At 39.7% G+C, this 14,998-nt stretch overlaps 1 protein-coding gene across 1 annotated transcript in view; it reads right to left on the reverse strand.

The window, feature by feature from the left end:
* Window positions 1-608: 608 nt before the first annotated feature.
* Window positions 609-14,998, reverse strand: part of LOC137500885 (brachyurin-like) — a 168,495-nt gene continuing 154,105 nt past the window's right edge. Inside the window, exon 7 of the mRNA XM_068227558.1 lies at window positions 609-874. Coding sequence (XP_068083659.1) covers window positions 716-874 — 159 coding nt within the window. The 3' untranslated portion in view covers window positions 609-715. The remainder of the gene's footprint in view (window positions 875-14,998) is intronic.

Here is a 14,998-nt window from a genome sequence, read left to right on the forward strand (position 1 = left end):
AAGCAAATAACATTATTATTAAAATGCTGACTCAGCACCCATTATTTTAGAACATACATGGCTCATCTACTGATGTGTGAAATACATTCCGTAAAAACGGACCTTTCCTAATGTTGGGGTTCGTTAGAAGGGGGTTTAAATAACATTGTTCTTATGGCGATTTGACTGTCTTACGAAAATCTTCGTTATAAGCAGGAATTCGTTAAAAGCGGGCACGTTAAAACGGGGTTCTGCTGTAGTCCCAGCCATTTTCATGGTATCATGCCTCGTTCCCTACTTCCCGGGTTCGATTAGGGATTACGCCAGAGGTTGGTAGACTGTGTGATAGAACGGGCTGTACTGAGTAGACAAGAATGAACTGAAGTACCCTAGGGAACTCTTCTGAGACTCAGTATGCCCAACTCTGAAACTGAGGTACTGTGGTGAAGTCCCCGACCCAGGCTAAATTCAGAGAGTAGATGATAACAAAAAGTGTTAAAATCTAAAACAGACATGGTCATGAACAGGTCTGTGGCTGTTCACACATTAACACTGCACAACATTCAGCACTTGAGGATTTTGGTGAGACTTATATGCTATTAGGAAATGCATGTGTTGTAAGAGAAGAATTAGAGATGCTCATATTATAATCTTAAACCAAGGCACATTACATTCCTTTTATGATTTTACCAATTGTAATTTGCACACTTTATTCTAATGTTGTCTCTAAAGCTGCTTAGTAGGTGTTTATCTTGGCATCAATCCAGTTTCTGTAGCCAGAAAGACGTATGTCAGTGTGTAAAATCCATTCAAAAGATCCTTGTCTCACTTTCATTGCTTGACTCACAATTCCGATCATTTGTCCGTCCATGTAGATAGGTCCTCCAGAATCACCCTGGAAGAAAAGAACGTTATGGTAAAGGCAAGTGCGCTGAATACTCGAAGATCCCTTAAATTATGTACATGAGTGTAAGTAAATACAAACTGATTCACTGATTTTAACTTAATGGTTATTTTCCAGAACAAGTAATTTTTTTTAGGATATTTCCAGTGTATATAGAAGAAACTGCTAGGTCGGATTGTAGCAGATATCGTCAAGTCTCTCTCGTTCCGATTCTCTCAACATTTTTGGAATATGTGATGCTAATACACATTTATGCATAGTATGTATCTAATAAATAGGGCTCGGAAGTTGAGAAAAAATCCTTTTGTTCTCGATTGTCTGAAGACGAGGTCCAACACAGTATATGTTCATTCTGGGTCACCGGGCGAGGTGGCCGTGCGGTTAGGGGCGCGCGGCTGTGAGCTTGCATCTGGGAGATAGTGGGTTCGAATCCCACTCTCGGCAGCCCTAAAGATGGTTTTCTGTGGTTTCCCATTTTCACACCAAGCAAATACTGGGGCTGTACCTTAATTAAGACCACGGCCGCTTCGTTCCAACTCCTAGGCCTTCCCTACCCCATCGTCGCCATAAGACCTATCTGTGTCGGTGCGACGTAAAGCTGCTAGCAAAAAAAAAAAAAAAAGCTTTATGGGTCAATGTAGGGCAGAAAATCGTGGGTTTTATTTGACCTTTTTTGGCCTTTTCGGTGTTTCATGGCTTATTGGTCCTTTTTAAAGCTTTTTTAGGCCTAACATCTTCTATCGCAACCTCACTTTCTTTTGACTAAATTTTTACTGCCCATTCTCTGTTCGAATCATCATTTCTTTCCAATAAATATAAGAGAGAAAATGAAATTAAATGAAATGAAAAATGAAACTAGTGCTTAAAAACAGGGGTGTCAAATTATATGCAAGGTAAGTGAAATATTGAAAGAAGAAAATTTTGATGCGCGTGTTTTTGAAGATCTCACTTGCTTCAGGTATGAACCCTTAACACCTGTTGATGTGCAGAGGGTTCCTCGAAGTTTTGAAATGTGCTACCTGAAAACCTACGATCCTTTACACCTAAGAATCTGGAGATGATTTTTGAGATATACTGCAAAGCGAACTGATGTAAAGTTTCGGAATTCCAATTTCTGTAACCCTAGTGTGGTTAAGCCAAATATGATTCCAGGTATAGTAATTTCAATTTCTTTCTCCACAATGTCTATTCTGGGTTGGCTGAATTCGTTCTAGGTGAAAAATCCATTCTAAATTCTGCAAATACTTTTCTTAACCAACACGGAATTCCTTTAAAAAAATAAATTCTACCTGAAAGAAAAAGTATTCAACTCATATTTGTGCACTGTGTGTTGTGCATCAAGAGAATGTTGCATTTTTAAACATTATGTTTCAATAAATATGTACCGATAATTAAAACTGAAGCTACTGTATGAATGAATTTCGATCACATTTTACACCTTTTTTCTGTTTTTTATGTCTTTTTGTTCATATTTTACGTTTTTATATAGGTCTTCTTAGACAAAATATAGGTCTTCATCTTCCGAGCCCTACTAAAAAACTTCTATCAAAATCTTAGGATAGCTTTATACCAAGAAAATCAACAATACAATAGTGTACTGGATGATGTTATATATAATGAGTTTTATCTGTACATGCTCAGAATTTGAGAAGAACGTTATTTCTGTATCGGTCATGTCCACAGTAACAAGGAAATGCATTTTTTACTTTTCCGTAACTTCTATCTGTCTGTATGTATTTACATGCATCACAAGAAAACGGCCGAGGAGAACTTAATGAAAATCGGTATGGAAAGTCGGGGGAAGACCCACTACAATCTAGGCTATAAATCATTTCATTCACGCTGAGTGAACTGGTAGTTTAGGGGAAATAAATACTGCTTAACTAAGGTTATATAGAATTATATTTTCGATCATTTATATCTCATAAATTTTTACCGTACTGGCTACGATAACACAGATATTCATGAATTTCGATTTTTGTTACTAAGTCCATATCAACGCCGAGCCACGAGAAAATAGGTTATCACAATTTAATGAAAATGGTGTATAGAGTCAAAGAACAAGAAACTACAGTCTAAGTTGTAAGCAATTCTATTCACCGCGGGGTGAAATCGTAGTTTAGGGAAAGGCGCCTAAAATTTAATTTTTAAATACTTATGTTATTGGTCCTATCGAAAAGTGCTACATAACGAAAGTTATAGAGAATACCATTTCCGATTAATTAGGCCTATGTGTTATTCATTTTTACCGTACTGACTATGATAAGAGTGGTATTTCAGAGTCGGAGGGAAACTAAATGTGAAGGCCTACAATATGGAAAGCGCATAACATTGATCAAGAATAACATTACTTTGACCATTGTTCGTTGTGATGTTCTTTGTCTCTTATTCAACTCAACTCCGATAGATGGGATTACTGCTGCCTACCGCGTATAACAGCCTGACTGAATTTTGGCGGGAAATAACTGGGGAGTTTGAAAACTTTCTTCTTTAGCATGCCATTCCTCTGGCTCGTACATTTTCTCATACTGCTGGTACGTAACACACTGATTCATCATAGTATTCCAGCTATTCGATCCCTAATCTACCGCGCTGTTTTGAATGAGCAGTGTGCACACTTCGACCTAAGGCAGAGGCTTACTTAGTAGTGGTAGTAGTATGACTTGGTGTAGAAGTACAGTTTAGGCCTATTCCAAATTATAGCACCGCAATTCACTAAATAACTCAAAATTTAACCCTGAAAAGAGCCGTTTCGTAAGAAATTCTTATTCATCTTCACTTTTATTAAATTCTACATTAATTTTATTCCTATTTAGCAGTGAAGAGGGGGTTTCTCCTCTGGCTTGGAGGAAAAATTTGCCTCCAAGTCAGATAGATTTTTCCGCCGCCAGTGTAGTGAATTGAGATTTTCTGACTCATCGGGTACTCCTAGGAAACAGATTAGTAAAAGTGCATAGTTTTTGCCCTGGGACTCTCCACTATTCAACCCCTCGGCCGAAAAAGGACGAAGAGTGTTCACGGATCACGGCTGTCTGCAGCCTGGTCATTCCAGCTCTGGAACTTTGGACTGTTATGTCGGCAGCGCTGTACTGTTCGTTAAAAGCGAGAAAATGTGTGGTTTTTGATTTGATCGAGTATTTCATATAAAAGCATTGCTTTTAATCGCGCCATTGCTACTGACGTCATTGTAATGACCTATGTTCATTTCAATCGGGAAAACCACTAATGCAGGATTTAAAAAGGCAGGTGAAAAGTGAGTGCCTGCCATTATAATGAAAACTCCCCTACCTGATTATGACTGATGGTAGGCAAGCGGGCCTGCCATTAAAATGAAAATTCTCTAACACAGTCTTCATATGAGAAAAGACGTTTGGTGATTTCCCCGCCGCGTTTCTAGGGTAACGTTAACAGCTATGCAGTTTAGTACAATCTTGCTCACAACGTGTACACTACCTAACCTATAATTTTGTATACAATGTAGAATTCCGTAGCGAAGCACGGGTACCTCAGCTAGTTCGTTACAGAATGTGTAATTTTAAGGAAGGAAATTACAGTATGTTAAGGTTTCCCTATGTCACCTTAGATTTGTGATTGTCTACCGCAAAATATTCTACTTGATATATTAGTATATTATGGCATTTCTGGAATTAACTGAAAGTTTTAGTTAGGTAAATGGAGCGTCTTCGAAAGAATCTGTGGTGAAAAATGGGGTGCTTTATGGGCCCATCCTTGATTCCTTTCTCTGATCATGATAAATGACTTAGATGAGAATGTACAAAGAAATACTTTCCTATATGCAGACAACTCTATCTGATCTCATGTAAAATTCTTGATGAACTATTGTTGTCCTCTGAACACACATTGGAGGAAACTAAGTCATTGTTTTAAAACATTGTTTTCTCCTTAATGAAGGGAAATTTCAAAACAAGTTTTAACCTCGAAAACCAAGAGGATGAATTAACCCTACGCGAGTGGAAGCGCTGTACGCAGACTGAAAATAGGCCAAACTGAAACTCATCCAGAATTATCGAGCACTAGCTATAAAAGTGCATATGTACGTAAATATTAATCAATTACCTTGAATATTGGATGTACTCCATCGCAGAGGTCCGTACGATATTATCGAATTAATTCGTGGCAGTATGTTAGTGCAAGAAAGGCCTAAGAATCATTCCACAAATCAGTTATTACGCCAGTCTTTGATTCTACATCTTCTAATGGAGGTGTTGCCTGTTCTTCAATCAATCAATCAATCAATCAATCAATCAATCAATCAATCAATCAATCAATCAATCAATCAATCAATCAATCAATCAATCAATCAATCAATCAATCAATCAATCAATCAATCAATCAATCAATCAATCAATCAATCAATCAATCAATCAATCAATCAATCAATCAATCAATCAATCAATCAATCAATCAATCAATCAATCAATCAATCAATCAATCAATCAATCAATCAATCAATCAATCAATCAATCAATCAATCAATCAATCAATCAATCAATCAATCAATCAATCAATCAATCAATCAATCAATCAATCAATCAATCAATCAATCAATCAATCAATCAATCAATCAATCAATCAATCAATCAATCAATCAATCAATCAATCAATCAATCAATCAATCAATCAATCAATCAATCAATACTGATTTGCATTTTGGGTTGTTGCCCAGGTGGTATATTCCCTATCTTTTGTTTTCCTAGCCTTTTCTTAAATGATTGCAAAGAAATTGGAAATTTATTGAACATGTCCCTTGGTAAGTTATTCCAATCCCTAACTGAAAATGAAAACCTACAACCTGTTTTCCAGTCATTGACCGGGTCAGGGATGTAATGAATGAAGCATATGTAGGCTGTTAGTACGATGGGGTCGCCACTCCCAAAGTGATTTATTAATGAATGATAGATGCAATGAAATGAGAATGGAGAGTATTGCTGGAATGAAAGATGAAGGGACAACCGGAGTACCCGGAGAAAAACCTGTCCCGCCTCCGCTTTGTCCAGCACAAATCTCACATGGAGTGACCGGGATTTGAACCACGGTATCCAGCGGTGAGAGGCCGACGCGCTGCCGTCTGAGCTACGGGGGCTCCTCCAATCCCTAACTCCTCTTCCTAAAAGAGAATATTTGCCCCAATTTTTCCTTTCATATTGTGATCTTTCCTACTTTTAAATACACCACTCAAACTTATTCGTCTACTGATGTCATTCCAAGCCATCTCACCACTGACAGCTCGTAATATACCACTTAGTCGAGAAGCTCGTCTCCTTTCTCCCTAGTCTTCCCAGCCCAAAACTTTGCAACATATGTGTAACGCTACTATTTTGTCGAAAATCACCCAGAACAAATCGGGATGCTTTTCTTTGGATTTTTTCCAGTTCTTGATTCAAGTAATCTTGGTGAGGATCCTATACACTGGAACCATACTCTAGTTGGGTCTTACCAGAGACTTATAAGCCCTCTCCTTTGTATCCTTACTTGTTTCCATTTGTTTCCATGAATTACTGTTTCCTGGTGAATTGTGAAAAAATTTCTGTATCAAAAAGTAGTGAAAATTACTCTGTAAGGTCGGTCGCCATGTCAAAATACGAGTGTGAAAAGGTTCCTTGATTAATGTTATATATCGGAATGGTACTTTAATGTACTGGGTCGGGGTTACTCACGTCAGTCCTTCCGTCAGCTCTTTTGCTCTTGCACAGAGAACATTCACTACTTGAATTTCCACCTTCAGACTCTTCAGATGAAAAGTAATTTTCAACTACATCCGTAGAGTCCAATATTAAGGCAATCTATTGCTCACTGACTGTCTTCTTACTGATCATGTCACAAAATAGCTACGGTATATTAACTGCAAAATGCCAATCTCAAAACTCATGACGTACACTTGACTGAACATGGTAGCCTCTCACAGCTTGTAAAATGCTAGCAGGGAGATATTGCAACTCTATTAGAGGATTCCCCTTTCAGCCAGTTTTTCTTTCAGGATATACCAATGTAGCAATTTGTGTGTGTTTTCTTTCTTGAGATCATAATTCAATTTTAGGGAATGTGAATGAGGTAGTAGGTTCATCCAGAATGAGTAAACGTACAGAAGGATGTTAATCTTCAACCACAAGTCATGAATACCTTTAAAAAAAATTCTTATCATATTCAGTTTGGGATTATTTATTGCGTTCATCAGATCAACTGAATAACTATGTTATGCTCACTTATTTAACACATGTATATTTACATTCTAAGACGGAACGTTAGTTTAGGGATCTTTTGTAACACAGCCTTGGGGCACAAAGTCATCTTCATTAATAGTTACATGTATGTATGTTTGCTTGTAATTTGTATTAATTTTATAAAGTGTAGGATCATTTGTGTAGAGTAGTGTTATGAAGGTTAAGATGTTGTTCATATCTTCGTGGAGTCACATAATTTGAGATGTGAGTTGATAATGTAGAGTCTTCGTAATTGATGATAATATGAATGTGCAAGTATAGATGTATGTTGAGAATAGTGTCTTCGTATGAAAAGAGTTATAGGCTGTTATATCGGTGACAAATATGAACGGTATGAATAATAGATTAAATCTTCGATATAAACCCAAGGAAATGAGATAGTGCAGGAAACGATATGTTGATGTTCTGCCAGAGCCTACTTATTTGTAAATTGCAGGTAGTCATGTTTTGTGGCTGCCTGATCCAGAGATTCCGAGATCTACTGTGCTGTTGTGTGTAGATTGGTGCATGGTAGTATTGACAATTTCAGCTTTAAACGAAAGAGTGATGCTGAGGTACCCCGTTATTATGAATGTGACTTTGGAGTTGAATATGATTGTTTTGGGATGCCTTTTTATCCAATCTAGGAAGATGTTGGTTCACGCCACTTGGTTTGATTGTGTTCTGCAGGCATACCGATGGTATGGAGTTTTGTTGTCTTTGTTGATATGGTGATTTCTGCACTCATTTATCTTTGAAATGATTTCGTATGAGATTACGGAATTCATCTTGGTTATTTTGATGTTCATTGATCTGTAACCCTGACTACGAGGCAATTAGAAATCTGTTTCACATTTTGGTAAATTCTTTACGTTGCTACCGTGTATATATTTTAATTTTGTTCCTGTAAGGAAGGCTACTTAATTATTTCCATCACTCATATGTGAAACCGTACGGGAAAAAATGTAAATGGATAATATCTACCAACCTAGTGAAAAATTCCAATTCTAATTTTGTAAACTAACTTTTGGATGGTTTTGAACTGTCATTTAATACTGAAATGGGAATGCCCTGTGAGCATTCGCGTTCATGTATTTCTTGAGGAGAACGCGCTAACACCCGACTGTATGGATTCAAAAAGGGTGCCCAGCGCGCAGGCATCATGGGAGACAGCATGCAAGCGAGCGCTGGTACGGAGTGCCAGCCAAGGCCAAGTGACGTCACACCGAAAGTTCTATTCGATTCGATGGCATTTCATCACGAACAAAAGGTCAGAACGTTATTTGGAGAACGTCTCGTTGTAGGCTTGGACAACAAATGTTAATGGCCAAAATTTCATTAAAATCGGCGGAAGGATGGACGAGATATGCATTTTTTTAAGATGATCATATTTGCAGCCTCGCCGTCCGACCTTGAGCAATATAAGTGGTCGCCAGCATTGAGGAGAACGGTGTGTGAGTGAGTACTTCGTCGTGAACTAGCCACCTCGCTGTCCAGGCCCGCTGATGTGATACATTTCGTTACTCTCTCCGGCTAAGGACCGGCGATTGAAAGTGCGTGATACGAATGTTGAAAGCGTTCTCCGCGGACTTAAACTTCGCCTGTAAGCGGAAAGCTTATTCTCTAATAATATCGGTCTGTCGAGCCGACTAACATTATTTCGTTTTGTGAATTTTACATTGAAGAGACTGTACCGTAATCACTAGATATTCTGAAACTGTGCTTAAAGGACTTAGGGCATAAAGACTGTGCTTTAGTTGTTTCCTCTCCAAGAGACTGTGTTAGGCTATTGCGTGAAATAGTGCCCTAGTGAAAGTACAATTCTTTTAGGGACAGTGTTAATTTGTTTTATAAAGGACAGTGCCAACCTTTTTTTAAAGTCTGTGTTAATTCACTCCGTGAGAAAAACAGTGTCAACATTTCCTTTTCATGAGATTGTGCGAACGTTCGTTTTCAAATGACTGTGTTAATTCACTTCGCAGAACCGTGCTAATTTCTTTCATAAGACTGTGCCGATATTTCCTTTCAAAGCCTGTGCTGATTCGATTCGTGAAATACGGTACCTTTATTTCTTTTCAAGGGACTATGAAAGACTGTGTCTACATTTATTGCCGAGAAGTTGTATTAAGTTACGTGTAATACGGTGCCTCAGGGGAAATATATCTCTGAGAAACTATGCGAATTTTTGTTAAGACTGTGTCGTAATAGAACTTGGTTCTTTTTCACGAGACCGTGTCATAAACCGTTTCTTTTCTGTCTTCGCAGAAACTTTAATTTATTTCTACATGTGCGTGTGCTAGAACATTGCATGTGCTTCTCCGTACTCATTACAAACAGTACAAAGACTGAGTCGTAGGACTTAAGTTATTTTCTTTTCGCACTGAGATTAAGTGAAGTGATAAACCGTTGTATCTCAGAAAGTGGCAGATTATTTTCATTGCCTATCACTTGGAGTTCGACAGTGACTATTGCACGAACAACAGTAATTATTTTCACAGAACTGTGATTTTGAATTCTTCTCTTTTTCCAAAAGTAATGTGCGTCCAACACCATTCACAGTGGAACTTGTTCGGCCAGTAAACAGTGTCTCGCCACAATTTGCAGTGCAGAGCGGTAGAGAAGTGTCGTATCAGATTCTATTGACATTCTGTGCGAAAGTATTACATTTCTCTACTCTCTTCATGGGACTTAGTGGAATACAAAGCTAAACAACTATTCCACGCTGCACCATCATCAGACGACCGCCGCAGGTTCGAGTCTCCTTCAACATCAAGGGCTAACAACCGCCGTGGGACGACGCCGACGACGACGACGTGGGACGACGCCGATGCCTACACCGCAGGACGACGCCTTCTGGACATCTTTGAGGACATTCAAACCATTCGTCTGTAAAGCGTGATGTAATTTCTATGCATTTTTTTTAATAAACTGCAAGTTCCTCTTTAAATATGAACTCATTTCACTAGTCTTCTCTCGTACTCTCTAAAGCATGAACCGTACACGCCTTGGCGTTAATTCATGCTCTCCACAAAGCTGAAGTACTTGCGTTCCTGTTTCAATATATTTACATCGAATATTTTACAGCGGAAAGATGTGATATAACTGATTTTATTGTCAATTCTGTATTTTAAATATGTATATTACGCGATTCAGTCTCTATGGTTCGTTTTCAACTTGAATCTCTGCATTTTATCCCAGGTTGGAGGAATAGGATGATACGTCAGAAGAGGGGCTGGGAGGGTTTAAAAAAATGGAATCTGCGTCAGCATTTCCCACGAGGTCAATGACCCCGGCCAAGGTCACTGACACCATGACGCCATGACTAAGTGACCGTGACGTCCCATTGTTTGTAAACAAAGCCACGTGCTTTTGACAGACCCTAACCTCACTTTTTTGAAACTTACTGCTGCCTTCTTGACAGATCCTAACATCACAGCTGCCATCGTGACCACCTGGGCGCGGAATTCGAATTAGTTACAGCTGTGAAGATGACAGCTGTTATGTTGTCAGACCCTAACCTCACTTTCTGAACAGGAGAACGTCGCTAACCTTACTGCTGCAATCTTAACAAGTCCTAACCGCACTGCTCCATCTTAACGACGTGGGCGCGGAATTTGAATAATTGACAACTGTCAAGATGGTAGAACCTTTCTTTTTGGGCCATCTGGGCGCGGAATTTGAACCAGTGAACGTGGCTAACAAAACTGTTGCCATCTTGACAAGTCCTAACCACGTGTATTTACTTGGCGCGGAATTTGAACAAATGAATGTGGCTAGCGTGACAGCCGTCTTCTTGTCAGGTCCTAACCTCGTGCACTTGTTTTGGCACGGATTTCGAAAAAGTGTGCATGGCTAACCTCACAGCTGTCATCTTGACGGGACTTAGCCACATGCTTTTTATGGCGCGGAATTTTGAACGATCGCTATCATGACAGGGTTATCTTGACGGGACTTAGCCACGTGCTTTTGTGTGGCGCGGAATTTTGAATGACCCTAACCTCAAAGCTGTTATCTTGACGGGACTTAACCATGTCGACTAGGCGCCTAACTACACAGAAAATGGTTTTACGGTTAGATGGCCTTCCCAACGCCATCTTCTCTAGGAGGGGGCGTAACCTTACAGGGTCCTAGTTTTAAGGCTTGATGCCCTTTCCGACACTATCTTGGAGGGGCCTAACCTTAGAGAACCCTAGTTTATAGCTTGCTGCCCTTCTCGACATGCCCCTTCCCTATTTGAGGGGCCTAAGGACCCTATTTCCAAGGCTAGCTGCACTCCTCGTCATGCCCCTTGCCGAAACCAAATTAGAGGGGCCTAAACCCAGATAATTATAGTTTTAAGTCTAGCAGCCCTTCTCGACAGCGTAACGTTACGGAGGTAAGCTGAATCCCTCCTTCTCCTCCGCACAATTCTGTATTCGACAGCGCGACGTCACGGAGGTCAGCACAATCCCTCCTCCTCCTCACAGTTTTACGGACAGGTGCCCTCCTGCACTAGACGGCCTTCCGCCTAAACTATTTTTGGAGGAGGACCATCTACACCATCGCTAAGGCTTTACATCTCCATCCGACACGTGACCTCCCCCCTGAACAAGATAAAACATGTTGTTAATCAATCCTGTTACAGAAGACCGGAAGTGATGTGCCCTTAACAGAAGCAATATATATATATAGTCTGTTGTTATTGTAACGTGTTGTCGGGGTAGATGAATAAATAAATGAGTACAGCAACTGGTAGCGTCCTATTTCTAAGATTTATTAGCACTACAATTACAGATTTACACACACACACACACACATACACACGGAGTCATCGACTATGTACACTACACTCACTCAGCCACTCAGTCACACTCGCTAGCGCTGTCACGGTCCACAGCCTACACATCAGTCTCGCAGGTCAGGATAGTACCCGTTCGCAGTCTACACACGTCGTCACCCAGTGTACCCTTCTTCGCTGCTCCAGAACACCCAAGGTGGTTCTCTAGCAGCCGGCCACAAGGGACTCACACACACACGACGTCAGGGGAACAGGAACGAGTCCTCGGCTCCAACAGGCAGACACTCCATCAGGCTGAACTCTCCCAGGCCATCACTGACTGCGCTCCAGCGAACTCAATCTCGCTCTCACTCACTCTTACTCACTAACTCCGTCTCTCACTGACTGACTGACTCCAAGTTACTCCTCTCCTTATATACCTGCTCTGAGCCTTCCAGAACAGTCCGGATGCTAGATGTATCCAGGAACCTCGCGAGATAGAAGACTCCAGATTAATCTTCCAGTCGTTTCCGTAGTCCTCTGCGGCGGGTTGGCCTAGCACTAAAGTGCTGCACGTGATTGGCGCGGCTGAAGTAAGGGGGTGAGCCGAATACGGTGACGAGGCGGGCCCGTAGCAAGTTGGCATTGCGGACACTATAACCATTACATTATCTTGCAGTAAGGATTTGAATAGTCAGCATATATTCCCATCGTGTTCTGAACACAAAACTTCTCTTGGTTATAAATATATGTTAGAAGGAGGGCGCGTGGTATCTTGTTGACAAAACAAGAGAAATTGACACGCAGGCAGATGGTGATTACATGAAATAAAACTACCTCTCTCTCTATCTCTCTTTCGTTTGCGAATATAACATAAATTTTATGGCCCAAACATAACAGTCACCCTACACAAAATAAAAAATCATGGATTCCAACTCTGATCTCCCTCTGTTCAGCATCAGAATAAAAAGTCTCTAATACTTGCATCACATGGCTTTCGAACCCTGAAAATCATGGATTCGAACCCTCTTCTCTCAGTTCATCGTCAGAATAAAAAATTTCGAATGCAGGCAACGCATGGAATCGAACCCTGTTTTTACTGCTGTAATAAAAAAACCATACACTTAACTACTATAAAAATCTCTCTCTCTATTACTGTGTTGGATTCGAACACTGATCTGTCTGTTGAATGTTAGATTAAAAAGAAAATCTCCAACACATGCAACAGAAAAAATGTGTATTGCAGATATTGGTTCGAACTCTGATTTAGTCACCGTGACAGAATAAAAAAAATCACTGGCACAGTGTGGGATTCTGCCAGCACATCGCTCGCTGTTATAACCGGATGCAACAGCTCAGCATACTCGGTAGTATCTGACCTTGTCGAGAACACTAGTAAGGCAGACCCTCTCTTCCATTAGTATTATTATTATTATTATTATTATTATTATTATTATTATTATTATTATTATTATTATTATTATTATTATTATTATTATTAGAGATTTCTCTCATCGGTTGTGATATCTTCAATGGGTGGCGACAGTGGATTTGAACCTAGCCGCGTGCTGCTAACCGCATGGCGAATGCAATTATTATGATTTTTAAATTATTATTATTGTTATTATTATTATTATTATTTTGGAAGTAACGCTATCTATTGATAGTTGCAATACATAAATCACCGGGCGTGTTGTTTATCCTTAGACGATCTGCGCGTTGTAATGGCAAACTCCATAGAACGTTGCCCCTTGATTAGCCTTACCCCTACCAGGAATTTCGAACAAGGCACACTGCAAGATCCTGCCTTACATTGTTCGCTGATGTGACCGGATGTGATAGCTCAGCAATACACGGGTAGTACCTGACCTTGTCGGGACACTAGCAAGGCAGACCCTCTATTCTATTATCAGAAACCGGGGTCGCTATTTCATTATCAGTAGATAAATCTATTGCTGTGTAGTCACTGTTATGTACTCCTGTGCGACAACATTCCGATACCTCGGATAATAATAATAATAATAATAATAATAATAATAATAATAATAATAATAATAATAATAATAATAATAATAATAATAATTGTACCGGGCGATACACCTCTACGCGACGCAAGTTCATATCTTGCGCCAATTGAAACTTCTCTACTGGAGAAACCCGGAACTTTAACCACCGAACTAACTCTACTAGTTATCAGAAGATGTCACTGAGTGTTTTTGATTTGCTTTTGTTTTTCATTGATCAAGAAGTGTGGACATTCTCTAACAGATGTCTCTACCAAAAACTATGGTAATACACTCTGGCGCAATGGAATGAAATCTCTTGAAGAAATTTTGTATTCATAAGTTTTGTCTTTACTAAATTTTGTTCTGTGGTTTGTGTGTTGGCATATTAATCCTTTCTTTCCGTCTGTTTTGAATTTATCCAATCAGTAATTTCTGTAATTAATTATCCTCCAATCATAGCTTTCTTCTTCAAATTTCCATGTGTAATTCTTTGTCTACCAATAAAAATTGAGGGGGTGTGTCTACTCATTCTTGAAAGGTCTCGAATTTTCCACGAGGGTATAAAAACTGCTGATTTTCTTGTCTCGGGGCCACTAGTATAACATCTAACTCAGTGTGTGAATATGTAGCAGGGGGCGGGAAGCGCCTCGTTCTTCAGACAGCAGTTCTTGAACAAGGTAATGGCCTTTTAACAACTTTATTTCTTGCTAGCTCAGCAGTCTAACTCTCGGGGAGGGTTCGAAACCTTTAATATGTAACCCATCTCTTTAAAATGTAAATTCCTTTTCAGTCTACGTAAAAACTACAAATCTCTTTTACTGTAAAGCTAGGATAGAGAGTGCTTTACCCTCTCGAGCTCCCCTTCATATCTGAAATTGAGGTGACTACGTTTTCATAACCTTTCTTCTCTTCCTTAATGTATTAAAGTTTTCTGATACGAGTCACCTCTCTAGCTTGGGATTAGCCCCTGTGTATCGGCCTAGAGCCACTTAGGTTTTAAAATGTGTATTTAGGAGTGCAAGTTCACGCCTCCAGTCCTCTCTGTAATTGGGGCCAGTAATTTAACCTGTTGTTTTTTTTCTTTTCCTTCATGCGAAGGCCCTGTAGGTTGGGTATTAAATACCCCTGTTTC

This window comes from Anabrus simplex, chromosome 1 (genome assembly GCF_040414725.1).
Source record: "Anabrus simplex isolate iqAnaSimp1 chromosome 1, ASM4041472v1, whole genome shotgun sequence".
NCBI classification, from domain to species: domain Eukaryota; kingdom Metazoa; phylum Arthropoda; class Insecta; order Orthoptera; family Tettigoniidae; genus Anabrus; species Anabrus simplex.